The following is a 27,640-nucleotide window of genomic DNA, read 5'->3' as shown; positions in this document are numbered from 1 at the left end:
GACAATAGAACCGTGTTGCGTGTTTTTATATATATATATTGTATGTCCCGTAACGATATTGTTATAATATCTATTTCGTCGGATTAAAAACGACTCGCTGATAGTCTAATATCACAGTCCACAAAGCCATTGTATATGTTTTTGTTTTTGTTATAGTATAAATGATAAAGTTAGTCGTTGTGTATTGCAGCTGCGTATCTTTTTCATTTTTTTTTTTTTTTGCTAATCAGATTGATAATCTGTTTAATATCACAGAAAAATAACGGACAGAAACAATGGAATGAGATTGAGAGAAAGATAATGAAAAATACGTTACAAATTCATACAGTAAAATGCACTATCTTCATACTTATAAACCAAATAATATATATTATATTAGTACACGTTCGTTTTATAATACCCTATATGTGATGTAGAACACAACAATACGTCGTCGGACGACGACAGCAATAGCGAACGCGAGGAAAACGAAATACACTTTATACCAGTTTGAGTACATATGTATTGTTATCGTATAATGTTGATAGAAGACGAGAGATAGTGAGGGATATAGAAATAGAGAGAGAGAGCGAGAGAGAGATGAGGAAAAAGAGAAGCAGAAAAATGAATTTATCATTGTTAAGGTCTGCAGTGGCATTAGACTGTACATAAAATACGTAATATTATAGTTTGCCTTTTTTTACGCAAGTCAATCCGTCCACGACGGCTGCAAGAAAAAATGTCATAAACCGAGTCGTTTATATTATGAAAAGTAAATCCACGAGATTGCTGCAAGAATCTTGTCAATAATTTTTGGCACGTCGATGTCGGATGCGTATAGCAGAATGTAGAACGGGGTCTATAAACCAAACGAAAAGCTTAGTGAGCTCACCATTTAAAACAAAAGCCATGCCAAATCCGTTTAACTGCTCTCCTCTTCACCTCTTCTCAACTATCCATCACAATTTCCAGGTCTTCATAGCTGACCGTTTTTTTTTCAGCCCAGTGGTTGATAAATGGTTTTCTTAGACGTACACCCCAGAACGGAAGCCATTACTAGTGAAACTAGAGAAACATCGCCAATAACAGTCGTAAACCTAATATAACATAATATTTATTTCATTAGGCACTAGAACATCCCCCTCTCGTTTTCGAAAAATGAACTTAGCAAATCGAAACATTAAACTAACACTTTATAAAGTTAAATGTGTAAGCTATACCGATGGACTGGTAGATGTGCTTTCAGTCTTTTTAATTAAAAATTAAAATTTTTAAACGGTTTTATTACCAACCCTGTTTATTTATAATACAGAATAACTAATGAGCTAACCACTGGATACTGTACCAATTCAGCCATGACTAACATATTATCAGATAGGGCATCTAACCTACTTGAATATAGGTTTCTGCGCCACTGAAGAGGTGAGTGTATGAAATATGCTATCGTATCGAACTCTGCGTTATTGGTCCATGATTTGTAGCTCAAAAAATGAAATTTGTTCGGTATTTTTTTCAACCGAGTAATTATTTTTTTTTTGTTTTCAAAATTCTGAGCAATCTGAACGAAAATAATGTGCGTGTTAATATGTCACATCGTTGTATTTCACGCACAAAATATAAGATAATACCTTATCATACACAATGCGTGTTTAGATTCCAGCACAGAAGACGGTACGTTATTATATCACTATAATTTTAAAAATGCATTTCAAAACATATTGTATACGAGCGTTTTAGTGATAAAAAATGATTTCACTACCGAGACGTATTGTTATTGTACACAATGTGTACAGGCACGGTTCCAAGGGAAAAGGTGTCTAAGGGGCTTGCGTGTGTGTAATATATATTATTATGTATCTATATGCATCGTATACCAAGTTTTACACTTGAAACGAACTTCTGGAAATGACTTTAATTAAAGTGTTTTAATTGTTAACTTTCTAACAGAATATTGCAGACCGTCAACACTTATACAATGTCTGACGTACGATCACGATCGACTAGTCTGACAGTTAATTAAAAACATTTACATCTGAGAAGCCTATACGTTCAAGCATGCGTGGATCCAGATCAAGCATCTAATAGTGGGCAACGAAAGGATGTACTCCCAAATATTTATCCCGTACGTCTCAGAAAATCATAGGAATATCATAAAATATACGAATATTTCACCGTTTGAATGGATAAAATAATGAAAATAAAATTCTCAAAAAGCACGTTATCCATGAGTTTTTTTTTTTTTTTTTAACAACGTATAAGCTTGTCATCGATGGTTTTTGTATGTTTGAATGTTAGCATAACATTTGTAGACTCTGGTTTAATAAAGATGTATAAAGTGTTTTATTAATATGGCGATTAAATCAAAGTATAATAGTATAAGTACTCTATCGATATAAACTCTAAAAAAAAAAAATAAATGAATAATTATAAATTTTAATACTGTTATCAATGAGCAAAAGCGGCTCTTTTAACAGCATTTCGAGTGCAGTGCACAAGCTAGGAACTAAGGAACAACAGAACCTTTTGAATTATGATATGCATCGAAAATGGGGAAGAATAAAAATTAGAAAAAGGAAAATAAATCCCCGTGATCCCTTTACCCCCGTGATAATATTCCGAAAAATACTTTGTAGCTCGATAGTGCGCGCGGACACTCATGTGGTTGTAAGAATTAAGTGCTGTACGTGAACCGTGTCACATACGTAATCGTGGTTAAGTGCTATTTGTTTTTTCTAGACGTTTTGAAGCCGTCAGGATGGAATACAAACACACCGGATATACGCACGCATCTCGGGCTCGAGCTTAGATTTATTCAGCGAACCACTTTAGACGTCCGTCGCGTTTTTCGGGACGTGTTATTATTTATAAACATTTACGCGATTTCCGTGTTGTTTTGGATATCGTCCGTGGGTAGGTGTTCCGAGACTGATGATGATAATGCTGTAGAATAAACATGTGTTTTAGGTTTTTATCGGAATTTATTTGTTCGTCCTAAGACATCTAGTGGTTAGATGTACATTCCGACCAAACGTCGCGAAAAATTTCCATATTTCCATGTGTATCTATGCTTTAGAAATCTTTTGAAACCGTAATTATCGATGGCTTTGCAATGCCTCGTATGAAATTTTTCGATAACCTAGGCTAGTAGTGGCCAAACTTTTTTTCCTCAGGCCATAAAAAACAACTTTTTTTTTATCGCGGGCCATAAAAAAATGCATTCTAAATTTTTTTTTACGTAAATGCAAAATATTACAGTTATACAAATAAGTGCTGTAATATAGAAGACTTTCGCGGGCCAGATATTAAATGATGGCGGGCCGTAGTTTAGCCACCACTGACCTAGGCAATGAAATTTTAGTTTTCTACTATCCCAAGTGCATTTCATATAAGAAAATTATATTTTCTTATATGAATTATATAAAATTATAAAATTATATAAAATTATATATCAAAAACAACACCTAATATTGTTGTGAGTAATTTCGGAAAACAAACGATATACTATGTAATTATTCAACAAATTAATCGTAACATTATCGATAGGCAACGCAATTAGTTTATTATTTTAGAATAATAATTTTATTTTAGATGGTCGTTAACCGTAAAGAAGTTAAGGGTATTATGTTGAATGTTAATCGGGTCAAAAATTAAAAAAGCGTAAGCACAAAACGAAAAATCATGGCATACTTGCATTCGAATTTGAACGACAGCTAATATAATTGTGTCAAACACACTTACCAATACGGAAATCCTCACAAATGTTTTTTTTATCGGCAACAGACAGTGATTATATCTCCTTGGCAGAGCTCTTACATTTCGAACCCGTTGCGAGTTCCAACACAATGTGTTGACGGTTTCGCTGTTCAGTACGAACTGATTAGTTCACTTGTTCTCCACTATTTATTCATACCAATAGTTTCTCCCCGTGTTATATTTTAGAAGTTGTGGCCGTCGATTAATGGAAATACGTTAATTTGTTTATTACTTGTATCACATGAATTTCGTACACCATCATCAACGTTATCAATGTGCCGTTTTACTGTTTTTTACCGTTTTTCACTGTTCCTGTCCGTAGTATTCCACTGTTTTTTTTCCAATTTTTTTTGATTTTTTTGTCCATTATTTTATACCCAATTTGGTGGACAATACAACGTACGTTTCTGCGCAGTAAATATTTTTGATCTATTTCGTCTGCTGAAACTTTCCAAGCAATTTTCGATTTGTATTCCACCTTAATGTAATACTTTGATTTTCTTTAATTACAGGTCGTTGTTATATTGTTAAACACAAACAACGGGATTTTATTTACCTTTATGATCTACATCATGTTCTTTTATTCGTTCTTAAATTTCTTATCTTCATATTCATTTAGTATACGATTCTGATTTACATTGCAGTATTTCCTTCATAAATGATATTAAAACAGTTGCTTGGAACAATATTAATAAATAAATAAAAAATGTGGAATCTCTAACAAAAACAATCCGCTGAACTGCGTAAATTTTTTTTTTAAAAATTAGTTTATAATTTAACACTTTAAATGCTAATTAAACGAAATAATAATAATGTTATTACTGTATTTAAATGCGATTGTATAATTTTAAACATGATGAAACCATAAAAGAAAAAAAACCTGTTAAAAAATGTTTTTTAAAAGTATGAAATGGGGATTAATGTATAATTTTTAATATTACTGTCAACTTAATGTAACCTAACTGAAAATTGTGTGAAAAAGGTTATGCACGAAAAAAAAGTTAGTAAAAGTATCTAATTATAAAGTAATAATCTATATAGGGTATAGTTATATTTGCTATAGTAAATTATTACTGTCAAACTGACTTATCCGTTATCTGAGTACAATACCAAATATCGGTTTTAGTGAATATTATGTTTTTATAAGACTAAAAATATCTAATTTTGTTATCAATTATTATGCCCAAAGATACTGCTGTGATGAAAAAAATTATATATATCACTAGTACGAAAAGCTGGTTAATATTAGTACAATAGTAAACACACTTTTTGGAATTTTACTTAATATTCTTAAAAATTTGGGTCATCAGTATTGTTGTACAAAACTTCGATGAGAAATGATTTTCATTTCATTCTAAGGGTAAGTCAGTAAGACTACTATTATTTGAACACCGGCTGAATTGTTAAACATTTTCATCAGCTGCAGGTCCACATATGGTACCTACATGCACGAAGTCTAATGATCCAAAGATCTCTAAATCCATGCATGTATGGGTCCGTGAGATTCATGTGAGTCTCAGTCAACGTAATATCCGGATAAGAATAAACACGTCAAAATTATAGTGAAAAGTCGCAGGGGTGAAAATTGGAGCAGAATAAGTGCCCTCACATCCTGACCGATTTTCACCTACAACTGACCTTTATATAAAATTTTCATTCATATCGAATAAAATTAATAATAGTATTGCCTAATGGTAAATGGTTCTTTACACGGTAAAAGTAGTAGATATTATAAGTTATATGCACAGTAAATATTATTTAGATAGGAAAATTATAATGTAAAAAAATAAGAAACTTATTTATTTTTTTACGATTGGTCTTCTGTTGGGGAAGAATAATTGGCCTGTTGAATTGTTTACATACCCTTAAAAAACTGAAATGGCTTGTGAATCATTAAAACAAATGGCCAATCACGAAATCGTCGAAAACCTATTGACACCGCGGTGTACATTTATATTCCGTTTGAGTCATATCCTGTCTTGTCACATCTCGTGATATACAAAAATACATTATCATGATAAACTAACACTTTTTTCATTCATTTTTACAGCCGGATGATGACAATAATCCAGGAAATACTGAAGATCTGGCCAATGGTTACTCCGATAGGCCACCAGCTCCTCCACCACCACCGCCGTCAAACGGTAATTATTATTTTTATTAATACTGTTTAACTTGTTCAAACCGTTCCGTTCCAAATGAAACCGTCAAATGTTCTAAGACGGCTAAATGAAAATTGTAGAAAAAATTAACTTATTTGAGTTGGTTTAAATCAGCGATGCTCAACCTGTGGCCCACCAAAAGTTTTTATGTGCCTCAAACAGAACTTAATGATTTGATAAAAAAATAAATAAATTTCTAAATTAATATTATATATATAAAATATAACAAAACAATCAAGTGGAAATCGTACGTGATTGCGATAAGGCTAATTATGTTTATGGATTTCTATTATTTATAAAGTCATTGATATATTTTATGGCTTTACCGTTAAAATGGCCGTGTGTAATATGTAAACAATTTTATGAACGGTTAGTCACATTGTAAATGCATAATAGCGTTGGTATAAGGCATTTTTTTCTTATTTTTTTTTTTTTTCAAACGTTAATAGTGTTAAATATAAATTTATAATTTTAAACTTGAATATTTTTTGCTTTATTATGGCAAGTTTATCCTTGAAAAATAAATGAAAAATAAATTAATACAATGTTTCAAAATTATTGGGAAAAAAAATATTTTGATGTACCAAATATAAACGGTTCAAGCAACTTGTTTAATTTTTCATAGAAGTGTTACACTTAAAATATAATACTATCCGTTGATTTATATAAAACACGAATCATTTGACAATACTTACAGTACTGAATGTTTGATGAAACATGGAAAACTGCATCATACGAAATTTTTTAAATACTCGGTAAATATATGAAACCATTTACTCACCCAAAAATTACGAAGTAATGTTTTATAAGCATTTCTATTTGATAATTTAGCAATAAAAATCAAATAATATTGAAATTTGAAAAAATTTCAATCCTCTTTGATTTTACCTGCATTGGACGTATAGAAAATATTGCAAAACTTGTTTATGAGCATATCATTCGTATCATTGAAGACTTGTAAAATTGTAAAATTTTTAGCTTAAATTTTGATTTTAGCACTGTTATATCGGCCAAATCAAAATATTCTATTTTTGTGAGATACTGCATTGAACTAAATTCTATTATTGAAGATTTTTGAAATGAATTCCAATAAAAAATCAAACTAAAAGCATCGATTATCTCTATAAGATTAGGAATTTTCTGGACAACAATGATAGGTATTGATATTAAAAAATTGGTTTATGTATGCACATTAATAGATGTTCATTGGTAACCGAATGTGAAAAAGGATTTATTCCTCCGTTGAAAAAAAAGTATATAAATAAACAAATATCTTATTATTTCATTGTATTATTTATCAAGAAAACTCGACATCATGCACCTCTATTTCAGAAGTATATTTAGTGGTGAAAAACTTAATAAGAGTGGTTAATTATATTCGAGCAAATTAACTCATAAAAAAAAAAATTAACTAAAAATATTTACTAAAAGTATATTAGAATAAATTAATAGTTATTTGATCCGTAGGCTTAATAGATGATAAGTACTTGAAATGTTTTTAATTTTACGATTAGAAATAGCAAAATAATAAATTTAATGAACTTGAAAACAATGATTGCCTTTTAGATTATATGTGCTATATGTGTGATATTACAGAAAAACTTAATAAGCCTAACCGTGGTTTACAAGGTGAAAATAAAATTATTTCGCAGATGACAAATAAAGTTTTCATTTTTAAGAGAAACTGGATATCTATGACAAGGAAATATAGAACCAAATACTACACAATGTCTCTACCCTTACAAGAGATATAAAATAGGAAATTATTATTTCTTAAACAAATAATAAAATAATTTTAAATCATTTAGCTGTCTTATCCAATGCATTTTAAAGAATATTTCAGGATTTAAAAGATATAAAGAATGGATTTTAACTTATAGAAATTCTTTGGTACTTAGAAATAACAAGTATAACAAAATTAGCTTTATTAATTTTATTTGATCATTCTAAACTACTTGATGAATGTATAGAGTTAAAAAATGATACAAATTTGGAAGTTAATTTCAAAGAAAAAAGTGAACAATAATAATTTTGGAATTTAATTCCTGGAACAAGACAACATGAAAATATACTAACATTTTTCCTTTAATGTTCATATCAACATATGTGTAAGAAATTTGTAAAATAATAAAAAAATTAAATGTGGAGCTTTATAATCACTTATGAAATATGCAAAGAATGTGTTTAGAAATCGATTTACAGAATCACATCTTGACGACATTTTATGAGTAGCAATTACCTGATGCACCCAAAATGGTGAAAAGAATATCTCAATAGGTACCAAAATTTTCACTCATTTCAAATAAATATTAAATTTTTTTGCACTAAATTATCATTTGTTATAGGTACACAATATATAGGGTTATTTTAATTTTTTTTTTTCGAATCATTTTTCCGGTCATTTTGACTTGCGACCCATATAATATTTTAAAACATTTTATGTAGCCTAAAGAAAAAAAAGGTGGAGTATGATTGAGTTAAATTAAGACAAAAAATATCTGGGTAATAGGCGGTATTTTAGACGTGAAAAATGTAATTTAACAAATTAAAATTTTACGCGGAAAAAAATTATATAAAAAAAAAAAATAACAATTAATTTTGTTTTTAACTTGTATTTTTATTATTGCCACTTTGAGGTTGTTAGAAATAACCGAGGTCACTTCTCAATCATTGATTATTAATTAATAATTTTGTTGAATATTTACGGCACACACTTCAATAGTAATATAACCAAGTAGATAATTTTATGTTACGGTCAAAGTGAATTATCAAACAATGTATACCTACTTGACCTGTTCTATATTATGACCCATTATGCGAAAAATGTATGTATGCAAAGTAGGATAATTTACATTGCCCGATGTCTAACGGTCAATGTGAATTAAAAATTTAAAATTAACTATACAGAATTAGTATAGCATAATTTCATCATTAAATATTACTACAAGGTGTACTGTTTTATAATTTTATTATGCATTACATTAATATTTAAAACGTTTAATTGTTTGTGGGAACAAAAGCATTGTGTAATGGTATTTTAAGTTACTTTATTTTTTCTAATAATATGATACATTTACATTTTTTTTATCACATTTGTGGACACATCAATCATAATAATATTTAATTATATATTATATGATAACTTATTTTGCTTGTAGTTATTTTATTTAAATTAGATTTTTGTTCTACACACAGAAGTCTTCCTCAAGGAAACTGCTTCAATTCTCTCCTCTTTAATGTATATATACTCCATAAATGTTTCTTTTCAGTTTCTCCAGATTTCAAATTCCTTTTATACGCTGACTATCTCGTTCTATTTTCCTCTAGTAAATTTCCTGAAAGATTAATCGACACGTTAAATTATGATTTGAGAATTTTATCAGCTAAACTCTCTGCAGAATTTTTCACCATACCTCCAAATAAGAGTCATTCTATGATATTCACTCGTAGACGAATTTCAATTAAGTCCCACATTGTCCTCGATAGTTATACATTTCAACTATCACTCTCTCTCTGTTACTTATCTAGGTCTTAAACTTGACCCGAAACTCAGATGGGTACTACAATTCAACTATCTTAGAATCATCATCTAACTTTTCCCGTGCTGCAGCAGGTTTAAATTAGTGGTCTCACCCATCATGTCTCCTATAAATGTTTAACGTCGTTTTAAGATCTTAAGCAGACTATGGTCTTTTTCCTTTTTGCTTCTACCTCTCTCACTCACATGAAAAAAATCTACTCTAACTTGTCATCTTGTCTTCGTACCATCATCGATGTCCTACATTCATCTTTTCTAGCCAGCCTAGAAGTGGACCACCGGTTGAGATCAGAAGTCGACGTTTATTTTCCACTGTTTTTCTCTTCTTCCTAGCCGACAACTCTTTTTTTCTTTTCTATTTTCTTTTGGTTATATCACTCCTGACGTTAATCCCCTCTTTACTTTCGCTCCATTCCTGTCATTCATCCATTCCACTATCGAATTAATTAACTTCTCTGGCTTCTCAATTAAACTAGTTGTTATTTTTCATGTATTTAATAGTTATATTTTAATTATTTAATTGCTGTACTGTAATATGTTTAACGAAGGTAAAAAAAAAAAAAATATTTTTTTTGAAATGTTTAAAGTATTCTTTGAAATACCATACACAAATAATTCTTTAAAAAGTATTATATTGATATGAGCGTACTTTTTTCCAAACGATTTCAATATTTTAGAATAAACACTCCAATATAAAATTTTTCTAAAAAAATAATAATTTAAATGAAACAAAATATTATTTACTTAGTATAAAATAAATTAAAAATAAAATAAAAGTGTTCAAATGTTCTGTTATTTCACGGGAAACGTAAATACTCAAATATTAAAGCAATAACTTGGTAATAAAACGTAATAAAATAAGCTGTTAATCGATTATTATTAATCGAGTTAACAGAAAGTGAATGAATTAGTCATACTTAGAAAACTAAAATGTATACTATATGTATTGGTACGTGTACGATTTATTTTCATAGTATTATATTTGAAAATAAATGTAGAGCTATGAATCTTTAAAATATGTAAATTTATAAGAAAATAATTTATAAGTAAATATAACTATACCCAAAAATAATAATTTTAATTCAACTAATAATTTAAATAATTCATTAATTATTTATATAAGAAACAATTAAATAAACTTATATAATAATATCATATGGTGTGTAAATTAGTAATAAAATTTGTCGATGATAAATGTAATTTATCTACAGGTATTACAAGTTTGTATTGATTTATAAAATATTTTGAACTCACTATAAAAGGTATATTTTATTATAATAAAATAATACTATATATTTATTATGCTAATACCCCATGATTCATTGTGGAGATTCAGTAAATAACGTTTGGAAATGTTATTTTTTATTCGAATAATATTTACGAAGTACAACGGTTGAAAATTATAGTGAATTTAATAGTATTGAATAAAAAGATAAAGAAAAAAATCAAATGATCGTGAAGTCAGATGAAAGGAAGTTTAATTTTAAACGAGCGTTATTAGCTATGTTGACAGTAACGTCGGAAAAAATAGAATAAACACATGTCTGTAATCAAATAAAAATGCATGTAAACGATTCGTATTATTTTGTTTCTTTACAATTTCTAAATCAGTACAAACGAAATATCGTAGTATTTTCATGATGCATTGAATAAAAAAAAAAAAAATTGAAATAGAACCGGGAAAAGAAAATCGATCGAAACATCAAACTGTTTTACCGTTAGTCAGTTTATATATGTATATAACTACATTATATATAGTTATATTTATGTATAGGTCGTATTTTCATTGTTTTGCGTATTCCTGACGACCAACACGTTTAGAATATTTCATAACAGACGGTGCTTTTGGGATTGGAATTCAATTCGGACGATTATTCGTCCGTTTTTCGATCCTATCCCATTTCCGGGTCCCATCTGTGCAGCAGTTTTACGGCGGCATGCAGTCCTAAGTACAAATAATATCGTCTCGTGAAAGAAATAGAGAGAGAAAGAAAGAGAGAGAGAGACAGAGATAGAGAGAAAGAGAGAGATAGACCCATTAAAAATGTTCTTACACGTGAGGAGAGGGATGTAAATATGTATTTAATCGGTGCGCAACGGAAAGGCTTTCTTATTTTTCCTGCCCCTCGGACGCACGCACGAAGATTGTAGAATAATAAAATACGTCCGCCGTCTTTCACCGAACCCTCAACGCAATTTCTCAAGAGATATTACGCATTCACTGCATTCCTCTCCGCGCTACTCTTTTAGCCGCCTAGCCATACGTCTCGACGACCCCTTATGACGTGACCCAGCCTGACCACCTACCGTTGGTGTTTATTTATTTACTTTCATAATTTTTTTTTTTTCGGAGACGGTCCCACCGTACGTGTGTATACGAAACACCGGTGCGCACAATAGACGACCGAAAATTTTATATCACAGAAGCGACGCGCGTACACGGTGGATTTGATTTATTCGGTTACTTGTCCATTGGAGTGCATTGCGATGAGATTCGACGGTATGAGAATACGGATTACGTGTACCCGATCATTTCGTATTCATACGATATTTACGAGCATGCACAATCCAACGTGTAATTTGGTTGTCATGTGTTAGAACGCACACTCGTTCATATATACGTCGGTGCACGTCTCGTGAACCAGGTCCGAAGGCCCTTCTGTGTTTTTGTTTGTACCATTGTGTATTGCGTCTGTTATAAAGAAAACGGCGTTCGAGAAAATCGACATGATAGAACACGTAGGAATCAGTGTATGACTAGCGAAACGTTGGATTTCACATATTTCGTTTCGTTTTGTTTTCTATTCCAACGGTCCTCGTACGTTTGAATTTTGCACATATCGTGAGCCGATGGTGTAGTATACTGTTGTACAACAGCGCGTCCGTCTTCGTGCACCGAATCGGACGCAGTCCTAGATTTTTGCCGATCAATCGTTTTATATCTCAAGACGAGACGAAGTTGAAATGACCAATCCCCGTGAGTTCTTTCACGAGCATCAATCAGGGAGCATGTTTCCGGTGTCACACAAGCTCCTGAATGGATGTCCGTCCGAGAACCGAGCTATACCCTAACACTGCATTAAAAAAAACTTTTACGCAGCTTATTCATAGGAAAATAAAGATACCGAGTTACATAATTTGTTCATTCATGTTCTAATGCATTTTTAAAAGTTATGCCAGTGACTAACAAATGCAATGACTAATTACCGTGAACATTTCAAGTGTGTAGGTAGATTTAAAAATCATGAACATTTATCAAAACTTTTTCTTTGAACTCAATTCGTATGCATGCAACGAATTTTTTCAGTTACTTTTCGCCATTTCAAAGACAGAAGGGTTTTCATATAACATTCACAGCACTTTGTCAAATCTAAGAAATTCAATATTACAAGAATGCTAAAATTCACATAATATTTCTATACTATATTTCTCATTCCATTATATATTTTTTTGAAAATATATACTATGATTAATATTTGCTTGTTTTGGTGAAAATATGTTCACATTTGTTTTCTGATTATCTATCGTAAAAATAGTTTTGAACAACAGATATATATATATATATATATACAGATAATATTCCTATTTCAAACACTTTAATTATCAAATCTATAATTCAAAATATTAATTTGAGGCCTTCTTCTCTTCTTCTTTTTTTTTAATTTTATTTAATAATATGCAAACTATACAATTTATTGGTACAATAAGCATATAAATGCAATGTAAGATAAAAACAAAAAAAAATAAAAAAATTTCTTCTTTTGAATTTTATTTTCATTAATACTAAATCAAAGCGATTAATTGGTCTTTCTTGACCTCAGTTTAACTTTTGAATTTAGTACATTGACGCATATTTTTATCATAGTGTAATATATATTGTAATATTATGTACATTATTATATACTTTTATATTAATATGTAACACTAGCCGATTCTTCCACTGTATATTAAAGTGGAATATAAATAAAATCAATAATAATATGATTTCTGAAATTAAATATCCAGTAAAATTACTGGTTATAATAGTAATAATTATAATATTTATAATCAAAGCTATAAATCAACTAAATGGATTTCTCAGTGTTCACAATCTTAAGCTCGATAACGACGATAATTATTCAAATAGCATCATCACCGGATTTGTAAGAAAATAACATAGAAAAATTATTATTATTGCCCATTCACTTCACTGTAACAATAAAGTATATATATAAATTATCATTTATCGGTGGTTATGAATCTCTGTTAATGTAAGATACTTATTATGAGAAATTACAATAAATGCTTATTTTTGTTATTTTTAGTATTAAAATAATAAAAGAGAATTTTTTTTTTTTTTTGAAACCCTATGAAATTGAAAAAATAAAATTCGTACAAAAAAAAAAAAAAAAAAAAAATAAATAAAAAAAAACGATTTAATACATATTATCTAGACTCATCTTATTTCTTTGTCTGTTTTATTTCATTCATTAGTACACATCCACCTCCCCTTCACTGATTATATCTTCCTATACGTAGCAAACCCAGCATCTCTACAATATTATTGAATAGCTTTTTGGACCGTAATCGTCATAATCGAGAGTCGCAGTCTATTATGGTAAATCGCCTTATTTTTCAATTTTGTTTTGATCAACTCCCTATACATATACTCGCGTGTGTTATCAACCACTATGTTGTGGAAAACGATTAAAATTCATTTGGAATAAAATAGATTTTCTGATGACACTAATTCTCTGTCACAGAACTCCGTTTCTCATTGATTAGTTATACAACCATTCGGGGCGCATCCAGGATTTTTTTTTTAGGGGGGGCTAAATTCAAATAATTTTAATATTAATAGTTAGTATTTATTTTGAAATATGTACAGAAATCTTAAAGCTGCACACAATGATGTTCTTCAGAGTTTTCCGCAGTGTAAAATAGTTTGCTGTAAATTCCATTTAGAACAAAGTTGGTTTAGACGTTTGCAGAAAAATAAAAGTTTATTTAAAGAATATTCAAATGATTCTTAAGTAGGAAGGTGGCTTAAATAAAATAATTGATATACTATAGTTGATAATTTTTTTTATAATAATTTAAAGTCAAATGTCAATTGTCAATGAACCTAATAAAATTATCAAAATGTTTGGGGCTAGCCATTATGGAGGGGGGGCTAAGGCCCGTTAGCCACCCCCTTGGGTGCGCCCTTGCAACCATTGACTTTCAATATTTTTCCATTTAAGGAACGACATTTGAAATACACAAAAATAAATTGTACTGTATTTAACATTGTATTGTAGTGTATATAATATTTCTATTATATTGTATTTCAGTGATAGCAAATTACTACTCACAATTAATATAATCAGTAAAAACATACTTTTTTTTTCTGCAACACATAAATATTTTTCACTGACAAAACCGATTGTAAGGTTCAAATTAATATTTATTTCAAAGGAGTAGAGTGGTGACTAGCTTTATTATTGACTTATTTTAGGTTGTGACACTAAAAAGGTCGAGAAGCGTCGGTCTATTACAATATAGATAAATGCGGTTTAGACTCCATAAGTAATACGCGTAATCGATAACATTTGTTTTCATTTTGGTCACTATACAATACAGATAGTATGGCTGCGACGATACCATTTAGACTTGTTCGAAATCATAAAACCAATATAATGTGATATTACGCGAAAAAGTAACGTACGTTTTGCTCTTTTCCAAAACGCTGTGGCACGAACTCGCTCAATCAGCGTGCGGCTGTGATAATAAATATTTACGATTCTCACTTTGATTCGACTAATTAATGATTCTATTATGCAAATCGTCCGACACCAATACGGTTCACGACCGTTGAATGAGTAGTCCGTCCCGTCGTAGTCGGTCAACAATAATTTATAAAACAGACACGTGTCGTGTCCACGACGTACACGCACGAACACGTCCGTCTCGAATGCATGTACTTAAATTGATCGTTTGTTGGACACGTTTTTGCCGTACACGCCTGGATACAAACTTTAGCAATAATTTCTCTAAAGTGGTCTTCCAAGACTTTTTTTTTTTTTAATCGTTCACGAACAGGTTCCTATCACTGGATAGCATCCCATCTCGCTTATTCATGTTTGTTTTGTTTTATGTTATATCGTTTCCTCAAATTTGCGTATTGTTTAAGGAAATGTACAAATTATAAACGTAATATTTTTTATTAAAAAAAAAAAAATAATCTTTCACGTTTTTGTCTAACATCTATGTTACCATCGAGAAAATGTTTTGAAAATGTGCTCTAGTAAAACTTACGTCAACAAATCACACGGTGTCGCTCGACTAACAACGTAATCACGTATCAGTGTGATGTCATGTTGGTCTACAACCTAATCGGCTAATTCTTTCCGTCGCGAATCCGATCGCTTGTGAGCGTAGCCACAACAAAAATTCTGATTTTTGACTTCATAGGTGTTTCACCGTTTTTCAAGAAACAAATATATCGTAATATATAGGCGTCTGAGATATCTGTGAATTCTACAAGGTTCTACGAGATCCAAAAAAACGCAAAGCGGCTTCCAAAAAATGTGCAAATCACAAACGGAAATATATAAAAACATGTGGTTTTAATGTTAAAATATACATATGTTTCGTTAAAATGTATAAAATATGCGTGAACCCCTAAATATTATACACACGCGTGCACAAAAATTTACCAACATAACTGCATAAACAAAAACTACTTTGGTTTAATTGATAATACCTACGTAATTAATTAAACACAACGGAATTCGGTCAATATAAATCGCAAATGTTTACATTCACTGTAATACATACACAACACGTAATTGTTAACAACTCGAATAAATATTGACGGACGTTAACATTGTTGCGATCGGACCAACGATTTTTGCGCTTTGTTACGGTTTTAAATTAAAAAATAATAAATTGTACGTGTCAATGTGTATGCATTAGAAATCTGCACGGTCCGTTATTTTAAGGACCAGACCGGACTTTAAATTTTACCAGGGGACCGAATTCGGACCGGATCACACTTAAAGTTAATCTAAAACTAAAATTGGACCGAACCGACGCGACGGCTTCATATTATTTTTAGACCGGACCGGACTAATAATTAAATAACATTTAATAAAGCAGACCATGAACCAGATTGTCGGTTTTGGACCGTTTATGGACCGGTCCGTAAGGTTCAATCTGTATCATCCCAGATCGTACCATTTGATGGGTTTAGTATTACACTAAACCGAATTACCCGACTTTATAAATAAATATTTACCTAAAATTGCAGATTTTTTTTTTGTTATATTTGTTTACATAACAATATCTGTATTTAGATTTTAAGTACCATGATTTGGATCGGAATGAGACCGGACCGGACTAAAAATAACGCATTTAATATGAGGACTGGACCGAACTATTAAAAATTATTGAACCGGACTAAACCGACGATTTAATAGATTTTGTGTGTTAGAACCGTACTAGACCGAACCATGCCGAACACTAATATGCACATATGCTTACACGAGCGCACACACATGTACTTACGTATGTGTACGTGTGAGTGTGTGTACTACACGACTATGATAAATATATGAAACGCGTATCTTTGGCTCGTGTTCTTGTATCACGTCATATAGGTGCATGCATAATTATTACAAGATACATGTTCCTTCCTAACAACTTGGTGTAATCGGTAAATTGGTAAATGTGTATAGAGGGTTAGAGTAAAATTCGTTCGTACGAATATTACTTGCACTAATATTGAACTATACCGTTACTATAACGGATAACAAAACGAACAATTAATGTTTTGTTACGCATAAAATGTTATTATTATTTTAATAACAACTGGCGATGATGATACCGTAAAGATTGTGTTACCGAAAATTACGGAAAACCGTACACGAAGAACACGCTAGTAATTTCAGTTTTCCGTGCATAATTTATACGGGATTCGAACGAAGTATAAAATTTATATTGTACGATCAAACCAAATAATAGTACGATCGAATCCAGAGGTTACGAATACAAAAGCACACGTCTCTACACGAACAAAATATCATACTACCTATGTCCAGAACCTATTGTTTGCAATTTTTTGTCTAGTCTTCACACTACATTAATCGTTGTACACGATGTGATGATCAATTAAAGGCTTTTGATTCATCTCAAAAATCGATTTGAATTCACCGTGAAAATTAAGTGATATTTTCTTTAGGTTAATAACAAGCCGATATCCTACGACAGAATTTTTTCAAGACTAAGTAACTGTTTTTTGTCTGAATCCGCAACGAATACGATTTTTCTTTACACATATTCAAATTTCGTAGCACGCAAAATTTAATTTTTCTACTACACAAAACGTATCATAAAGAACACAATTTTAGGACCTATATATGTGTTATCGTCGTATGAAACATGTCCTGTGCGCAATGAGAAAATAAATAAAATATGGAAATTAAAAACCACGAAACCTGTATCGGACAGATGTTCGTGAACCATCGAACGATGACGTATGTCTTCATACATGAATTATATTGTTTGTGATGATTAACACCATGTTCTTGTGGTGGTACCCAAACAATCGTATTCACATGAAATATTTTAGCACCAAAAACGGGTTTTCGCTTCCGTCTCAGACGGTTATATCGGTAACAAGGCCGTAAATAACGACAGTAAACAGACAATCGCTTAACCCACGAGGAAAGGATCGTTGAGATTAGACCGGAGAGATGAGCCTCTATTAGATGGAATTTATAATACTTCGCTTTTATAAAATCAGCAACGGGTATTAGTTACCATGACATCGGTAATAGCAATAAATGGTGGCGAGGAATTTATATCATGTCGTTAAATATCGCATACGGGAAATTCATAATTAATTTAGACCTAATGTTGATCTCATAAAAGTGTAATTATTCAAAAATTAAATAAATCAAATGTCATCGTTTTAAATACTCGTCAACCGAGTGCACAGTCATTTCTGTACGTTGTTTTAAACAACAAACTGTATTTTAATTTTATTACCTATAACATTTATGCATAATCGTATTTCGTTTATTTGACATTTATCAATAGCGTGGTACTTAAGGGGACGTGATACTGAAATGTGTATCCCCGGTCTAACGCATTACAGATCGACAACGATAATGACTACAGTAGGGACGCGTACATGTGTAATATTATTGTTTTTACAATTTTTATAACCACAAGTCTCCTTTTACTACGATCTCTTGTTTTAGATCGTGTCGGTAAATTTATAAATTAGATAATCATTTGTTTACAGTTTTTAGCAGAAAAACTATTTGGTTTAAATTCATATTAAAGCTTTTTTTTTTTTATTTTACATTTAAGAAGTTAATATTATCCATGGGACATTATTATTTTGTCGATAACTATTTTCAACCAAAAAAACTAACTTTCACAAATTTTAACTTTCAAAAAACCTTTGATTTCATTTTTGCTAGTGAAAAAATAAAAATGATAACGTAACAGATAATGTTCTTTGTATAATCTACTGATATTTACGCAATTATTTTAATTGAAATTTTAAGCGACCTATTATAAAGTTGTGTTTAACAAATTGAGCTTCAAAATTAATTATTATTTATGGTAGATCAATAACCCAATCGTAAATAATTATTTGTTGCTCAAATGTATAAATGAATTAATATTGATTCTGTGGTTTTTGTATATTGTTATTTATAATAAAATATAATGTACTTTTACGTAATTTAATATGAAATTTAAAAATTAAACCGAACACTTTTTAATCATAGCACCACGTAAAAAATGATATTTTAATGAAATAATATAAAAGATCAAAGAAAACCTACACGTTACATTCAAGATTCTAATTTTCCGTATAATAAGTCACAAAAACAACATTTTCGAAGAATTATAATTGAAAATATTTGAATTTTAGTTAATTAATACAATATTTAAACTAAATAGTATTTAATCGATTTTCTTAATATAGATATAATATTTATCAACATTACCTTAATGATTGATCGATTTCAAAATCACTCAGTTGTATTGTTACATTTATACTGTTTTTAGCTTTAAATTACTATTTTATAAACTATCCTAACTGTCTACTAGAAAAAATACACAAGTCGTGTTCTCGATAGTTCTCAGTCGTGACAACGAAAATCATTAACTATACATCCACCGATGATATCGATTAAACACGTTTCGAATAGATATTGTTTCGCACTTTCATAGTAAAGATTTTAGATAGGAAAAAAATGTTACGAAATCACTCTTTATGTCTAAGTCTACTTCATAAAGATTTAATTAATTGCAATAATTTTGCAGTTTATGATTGAAAATGGCCTAACTAATGGTCTGATAATTTCTTCTCTGCATAGTGAATATAATATATACTTTAAAAATTGTCATGTTTTTCATTTTCTTAATGGAATCTAATCGATCATTTTGGTTGTATAGTTTATGTCAGCGATTCCTAACTCATGGGCCGCGGCCCACAAGTAGGCTGCGGGTAGCATGGTACTGAGCCGCAAGTCATAAGTATAATTTTAAATATTATGTATATTTTGTTATATTTCTGATCATAATAATATTTAATTAATTTTAATTATAGTGTACAATAAATGTACAATTAACGATACGATGTCGAACGTAGTTTTATCTTATATAGTTCGTTGATTATTAATAGGTTCCTGTTATTTGTCATTTTTATCATATTTATCGTGCACGGCGTGGAAACTTAATAGGTCTTTCGATTTCGTAAATTGGTAAACTAGTTATTTTGCGACAGTGGTTGTGTGTTTATGCGTCGTTGTGTCTTTAGTGAATTACTACATAGTATTACATAGTGTCATAGTACATACTATAAACTACGTTACACGTAAATACGGATGCTTGCTTCGAACTGAGTCTTGTCGTAAAACGAAGCTGTCAAATTATGAAAGAACTTTTAGCAGTGGAACTACTAGTAGTGAGATTGTTGATGTGTAAAGTTTGAATATAACAAAGAAAACTAAAATATATTTTTGTAAGTATAACTTTGACTTTTTAAAAATCGGGTTTGTATTTTTTTGGTATTGAGAAGGAGCCTATGCCATAGTGTGTGATTTGTTTCGAAACGCTATCCAACGAATATATAAAATTTTCAAAACTTGAAAGGCATCTATCAACTAAACATTCTGAATGTGTAGGGAAATCTCTTGATTTCTTTCTAATCAAGAAAAAAAATCTTTCTATGACAAAATCAGTCATGGAAAAATCTTCAAAACAAAACATAGCAAGTACTCAAGTTTCTTATAAACTTTCATTATTAATCGCAAAGAAGGGGTCAAGTCACACCGTGGAAGAAGAAAATATTATTCCCGCAGCAAAAATAATAAGTAATGCTTTGTTTGATGAAAAATGTACCAAAAAAATCAATGAAATTCCATTATCAAATACGACTGTGAAAAGAAGAATTGATGAAATGTCGAAAAATGTGAAAATAGCTATTATTACTGTTTTAAAATAAAGTAAATATTTTTTGCTGCAACTGGATGAAAGTACAAACGTAGCTAGCAAAGCTAATTTATTAGCTTTTATTCGTTATGATTTGAATGGTAATATTGAAGAAGAAATGCTGTTTTGCCAGTCTTAGTTGAAAAAAACATGTGGCAAAGAAATTTTTAATCCGTTGAAAACTTTATAAAAGAAAACGAAGTAGATTGGTCAAAGTGTGTAGGTTTGATAACTGATAAGGCACGTGTTATATCTGGAATTCATACTGGATTAATTGCCAAAATTAGGTCAGTTGCTCCCTTAGTTCAATAGACACATTGTAGCATATATAGAGAGGCTCTTGTAGTTAAATTTTTGGACCAGTGTTTTAAAAAAAACTCTTGATGATGCAGTTAAAATCGTCAAATTTAAAGTAAGGTCTAAAAACTCCAGACTGTTGGTGTTTTGTGTGATAAAATGGGAAGTGAACACAAACAGCTTCTACTTCACTGTGAAGTTCGTTGGCTGTCAAGAGGTAAAGTGTTATCAAGATTGTTTGAGCTCTGTGATGAACTTAGGGTTTTCCTTATGGAAGGGGACTATGATGGAAAACTTGCAAGTTCCTACTTAGAATTGGTGACCGATGAAAAGTGGTTGAAACGGTTGGCATATTTGGCGGATATTTTTAGTACCCTCAACATTCTTAATTTAACTTTGCAAGGCAAAGACATTCATAAGGTTTTTGTGCAAGACAAATTTGATATTTTATGAAAACGTATGTAGGTATTCTATGGGTGGGCCTCAAATATTTTTTTACAAAATTAGTGATCCGCGAAACTAAAAAGGTCGGGAACCGCTGGTTTACGTGGTGCCAATATGACGATTTCATTGTATTAAAGCCAAATCATGATTAAATAGTAGTGCACAATATTATTATTGTACAGTAATTGATTGAGAGGTGATGATAAATCAAGGTTATTGATATAAGTCGTGGATTTACGTGTGTTTTGAGCAGGTATACCGCATGTCGAGGAAAGCGCGTACGTGAAGACTAAATACACATGATTTTGGTGTTTGTATAATAATTAATCATGCTACCACACCGTCGTACATTTATTTAGATAAAATTGAAAATTTTTCCATCCGTGCAAGATAAGTCCTATAACGATTACATACACGGTACTGAAAATATACATAATATTGTATTGGATCAAAGCGGAGTTGCCGTCATAACCACTTCGTATACGTATAATTTTGAATAATTGCGTGAAAATATTTTTCTAAGTACAATCGAATGAAAATAACAGACATCGGTTGTAAATTACAAATGTAATAATACTCTAAGCATTGCATTTATTTATATATTGATTTACGTGTGTTAAACATTCACTAATTTTTATTATCATATATTTTTTATCATTTTATTATATACAATCTACCACGCAACAAAAATAAAGCGTATGATGAACGCAGTGATATTCGATTGAAACAGTACATCGGTACGTCTATAGCTCTGTGTTATGTCACAACGAGACGAGAAAGTTTTTCACAATACATTACAACACTAATGTTTTATCATACTGATATCAAGTGATGCCTCTCATGAACAGGGTCGAATATCCATTATGCATACGCAACATCGGGAACCAATTAATATCGGCTGTAGTCATTTTCCAATCAAAAATTGGATACCGTTTACTCCACTATTCATTTTCTACCAAAAAATAAAAAAATAAAAAATTGACAGTTTTCTTCCAGTAAAGAATTATGGATAAAAATAGGCTATGTTTATGTTTAACACCAATTATATAATTAGTAAAAATAACTTTTAAATAGGTACTTAACTATATTTTTTTTTATAATTATATTATATGCGACAAATACCTGTGTGTAAAAAAAAGAAATATTAGACAAATTAATGATAATTTTACTTTTTGCTTGGTAGTTTTTAGATTTTTTTTTTTTTTTGTGGGATGTGTGCTTCTTATTTTACAATAAATATCAATTTGAACTTGTTTCGCATTATTTTTTGTTTTAAAATGTTAATGAAACGACTTAAAATTAAGCTTACGTTACGATGTTATCGACTGTTACTTTCACTTTATAATACGGTACACAAAGTCGACATAATTTTAGTTCAAAAAAAGTTTGGAGAAAAATGGCATGTACCCTTTTTTTTTCTTTTTGTTTTTAAAGAAAATGGAACCACTCTTAATATCGTATGGTTCACGCGAAAATCTCCGTTCAGCCCTCACCATCGCAGTACTAACGTCTCTGGAAACTTATTTGGTAAAAATTTCAAATACATATAAATATGTGCGTGTGAATAAGAGTACCAAAAAACGGTACCTCGCAAAAATTTTGACCCAAGTCTGTGTGTATGTATAGAATCTAAAAGAATAAAAGTGAACACTCGCGGAGTTAACAGCAGAAAATCGTTCGCGTATAATAACAGTATTATAAAAATACGTGTACATAATTTATAGCACTAGCTCGCGGATTGGTTTTTTCATTTATTTCTGCGTCGCTGCAGCATATTATTAAAATCGTCATAATAATACGAGTGAGTGAATATTAAAACATTCTACGTGTACAGCTCGGGAATGTTAACGACGGATTTGCGTTTTCTTTTGCCTAGCGCATGATACTGCTATTATATCTCTATAAGCACCATACAGATTATTGATTCGCAAACAGTATCCTGCAGATTTCATCCCCCAAAATTCATTTCGCATGTACAGTTACGTGACTTCCAACGTATCGAATAATATAGAAATATTTTTTCGTAAACAGTTCGTTTGAATAAATTTTTTCAGTTTATTTTTCTGCTATTTTTCATGTAACGTAGTCGAAATTTGGACCCTTCATTTTTGTTTTTCATTTATTTCCGATAGTATATAATATATATTTATCATTATATTATGATGATGTAATTTTTAATTTTATTTTATTAATATTTGCTACTATTTTAAGATCACTTGGATTGAATGCAAATGCTTATCACGATACACTAATTATGCAAAAGGTAAATATCAATATAAAAATTATTTTTCACTTCTATATATTATAGAAATAAATGTAAATAACATACTGCATATATGCTGTGAATTCGTCCTTCTAGCGTAACTATTTGACAACGTCTCGATTTCAACCGAGAAATTGCATTTTTAGTGGTCAAATCAACTTTGGGCCTCGGGGTGTAAGTACTTATTTTTCACTTGCTGACCTATCCTAGAATTACCGTGTTTAATATGTTGATTTTAATAATTATTGATTTTCGTACATTTAAATATTGTATAGAAAATATAAATTAAAAATAAATATAAATAGAATTTACAACGATTATTTTTTTTTTTTTTTCATAATAGTAATTGCTTTAAAATAGTAAAATATCTTTGAAGCGAAGCCGAGTAATTTAGCTAGAGCAATATATGATCATGTAGTCCTAACCATGACATAAATTGTATAAAATATATTACTTAAATAACATACGGGTAGAGAGCAAGAGTAAAATTTTGGAAAATAATAAAGCATCAGCAACAAATTTTATGTCGACGAACTCGTTTCTATAAGACTATAACTGTTGGATACTGTAGTCGAAATAGAAACGGCTGCGATCGCGAAAACGGATCATCGGAAGATTAATACACATTTATAATATTGAAAGGTCGTTTTCGGTTTTGCTTGCGATTTCATGCGTTTTTATCGGAAGCGATATTAAGTGATTACACAGACTCATGTTCGAGTATTAGCTAAACAACGAAACCGTGTGATAATGTAGAAATGTCGATTGGATAATAATAATACGTCTTATATTGGTGTATGTTACGAAATGGGAATATCGTGTTGTACGTATAACATCATAATACGAGTTTGTATAACCGATGAATATATTATTATAATATTGGCGTGCGGTCGGAGATTTGGATGTAGTTACACGTTCTGTAGTAGTTTCCGCTGTCGGCCAAAATCGTAAATGTGAAAGCGAACACATGTGATGTGAACCGAATGATCGAAAACGAAAAATCCCGTCCCTCCCACGATAACTAGTGCAATGTTTCCTAACTTCTTTTACTCGCGAAACCTTTGCTGGAGCTGAAACTTTGCTGCGCGCTAATAACTGCAGATAAGATAAATAAATAGGTAACTAGTATTAATATACTCGAATAGGGGTGGATAACCAACAATATTGTTATAGAATTATTAACGTTATGATGAATATTTTATCAAAAGATAAGGAAACATGAAGATTCCTAGATTCGAATTCAAATCAAAAAAAATTGCTAATTAATTTAAATTTTCCCAGATTTCTCACGGAACCCCAGCTGGGAAACACTGAACTAGTGTACGGTGTTTGTCACCCGCTAACACATGTAAATGTGGTGCACTAATAGTTTACTCTTGTCCACGATCTACCTCGTTCGTTGACCTATAATACCATTGCGTTGTTTGTGTTACAGAAAATCACAGCTATCAAACGCCGAACATCAAAGGAGACAAAGGCGATCCCGGTCAAAAAGGAGGTATAATTCTGGAATACGTTTTTTTTTTTTTTAACCTAAACTCAATAGCTATTCGGTGAACTTTATAACAGGTGTGTGTGTGTGTGTGTGTGTGTGTGTGTGTGTGTGTGTGTGTGTGTGTGTGTGTGTGTGTGTGTGTTTGAGTGTTTGTGACGTTAATGAACCATTATTTGATATACTAGTACGATAAAAATATCGCTCCTCGTTAGCGGACTTTGAGTACGCCCGGTCAGCAGTCGTGTGGTTCGCCAAGCCTGAATAGAATAATGGTCCACTCGCAACTATACATACATATATATATTAACGATTTAATTTGTTTGTACGCAACAGGGAGAGTCGATCAGAGGACCGCCAGGACCACCAGGACCTCCAGGCTCACCATTTTCCGGGGACTTTGCCACGGACGAAGAAGTGAGTACTCTATCGCAATATTAAACATCGGTTGTATGCGATTCGCAAGTGAAACTAGGGAAATATAGCGAGGAGTAGGGGAGTCAACATTGTCTGCTCTGAGTGGGCTCTGTAACTATAGAAATAAGCTACATGAATAGAAAGTAGAAATCGTACTATATAGTTCGCACAGCGGACCCACAGTCAGAATTCCATTCAAATCGATGTATAAGCGCATAACGGCATCGTGGGGGGCGAGTCGTCGTTCTGTATAAAATGTTTCCCGAACGTTTCATTGAACAGAACGTGGTGGAATCTTTATAGAACGACTGGACTTACGTTTCATTAACGTAAATCTCTCGAAACACCATGTCACAGTGTGGTAACCGAAAATATTATCAACACAAATTGAATCCGACCTGCCCTCCTCACCTGTCGAATTTCGTTTCGCTTCCCCGTCGAATTTCCCGAGCCACCGTTTTTCATCCTTTCACGGTTTGCGAATACACTCACTAGCGGTGCAATTTTACCGACACGCGTAAATTGTACTCGAAACTTTTCGGGCCAAATGTGTAATCTTGGTGCACCACGCATCGCTACGCAACCGAAACCTTGGCGGTATATTCAGATCATTTTTAAACAGCAACGTTTCCGTCCACGAATCGATTTCCAAACGACTCGGCCGAAAGAGAAACCGGGCGCGTTAGGGGTTAGTTGGGCGACTCGTACGAAACGACGAGCGGGTCGGACGTCCGTGGCGTTGTCAATTCACAGCGAACGTGACGACGACGAACGGCCGTCGAGCGAATAGGGGAATGTTTACAAAATACGCCTCGTTAAAGGAAGTCGGCAGCGTGTGAAAAGTTTGAAAACTTTTCAGCCGCACACGATCAGGCATAACGTTTAACGAAAGTTTAAGGAACCGCCCTGCCGCGGCGCCTTTTGATGGTAATCAATGCGCGCACATAGTTTAAAGAAATACAGTTCAGTCCCGTCCGTTTGTCCCACCGAATGTGACAGTTGACGTTGGATTTGTCGTGTGCACGTTTAACGTAATTAACATTCATTGCTCGTTTGCCATCAATTTCGGTAAATTAATACGATCCATATTCAACATTATACTATGTATATGTACTATGTATAATGTGTATGTATAAACCCGTGACACGTATCGTCGATATTAATTAATTCATTCATTTTTTTTTCTTTACTTTTAATGAAAACAATACGGCAATACAATTATAAATGTATGGCGATTTAATTTGTTTGATTTTATTATATTTCATAATATTTTATTAATAAGGAGGAGACGTTTGTGAAGATTAATTTTTCATTTATTCAAATATTTTTATGTTATTTTTATCTTTATTTTTTATTTATATTATGTCAAGGACAATTCATGTGATTTCTATACATTATAATATAGACATCTAGAGATGTTAAAATACGGTATTTATTTTTCTGTATAATATCGTTATCGTAATAAAATCCGGTAATTACATTAATTTAATTAATATTTAGTCTTGCGACCAATTATGATATACTGAATGTATTGTTTATACCTAGTGAATAGAAATAATTTTGTATTTATTTATATTTTAATCATAGCTCATATTAAATTTGACCAGATTACCATTATTGATAGTTAATAGTGTTAACCAGACGATCAACTCGTTCATTTCCAGAAATACCAATATGATCTGAAACTCAAATTAACGATACCGAAACGGAATTGAATTCTAGCGACAAAAATATAAAAATTATAGTGCAAATTTAAAGAACAATTGGAGAACATTTGGAATAGAAAGCATTACCATATATGGCTTGTAGACTAGAGTGAGAGT

General features: G+C 31.2%; 1 protein-coding gene and 1 long non-coding RNA gene across 7 annotated transcripts in view; one reads left to right on the top strand and one right to left on the bottom strand.

The window, feature by feature from the left end:
- The window catches only part of LOC112682925 (collagen alpha-1(XVIII) chain-like), a 420,302-nt gene that overhangs the window by 354,606 nt on the left and 38,056 nt on the right, over window positions 1-27,640 (top strand). For all 6 annotated transcript variants that reach the window (XM_025553701.1, XM_025553700.1, XM_025553702.1 and 3 more), the window contains 3 exons: window positions 5,783-5,876; window positions 25,344-25,406; window positions 25,741-25,817. In XM_025553701.1, the coding sequence (XP_025409486.1) occupies window positions 5,783-5,876; window positions 25,344-25,406; window positions 25,741-25,817 (234 nt within the window). The remainder of the gene's footprint in view (window positions 1-5,782; window positions 5,877-25,343; window positions 25,407-25,740; window positions 25,818-27,640) is intronic.
- LOC112682926 lies at window positions 188-3,859 on the bottom strand. The gene is made up of 2 exons (XR_003148562.1): window positions 3,718-3,859; window positions 188-1,076 (listed from the first exon to the last, which is right to left on the bottom strand). It is a non-coding gene; the product is annotated as an uncharacterized LOC112682926 (long non-coding RNA).

Source organism: Sipha flava, unplaced genomic scaffold (genome assembly GCF_003268045.1).
Source record: "Sipha flava isolate LNK unplaced genomic scaffold, YSA_version1 215_pilon_pilon, whole genome shotgun sequence".
Classification (NCBI taxonomy): domain Eukaryota; kingdom Metazoa; phylum Arthropoda; class Insecta; order Hemiptera; family Aphididae; genus Sipha; species Sipha flava.
This window is presented reverse-complemented; position numbering and strand designations above follow the sequence as displayed.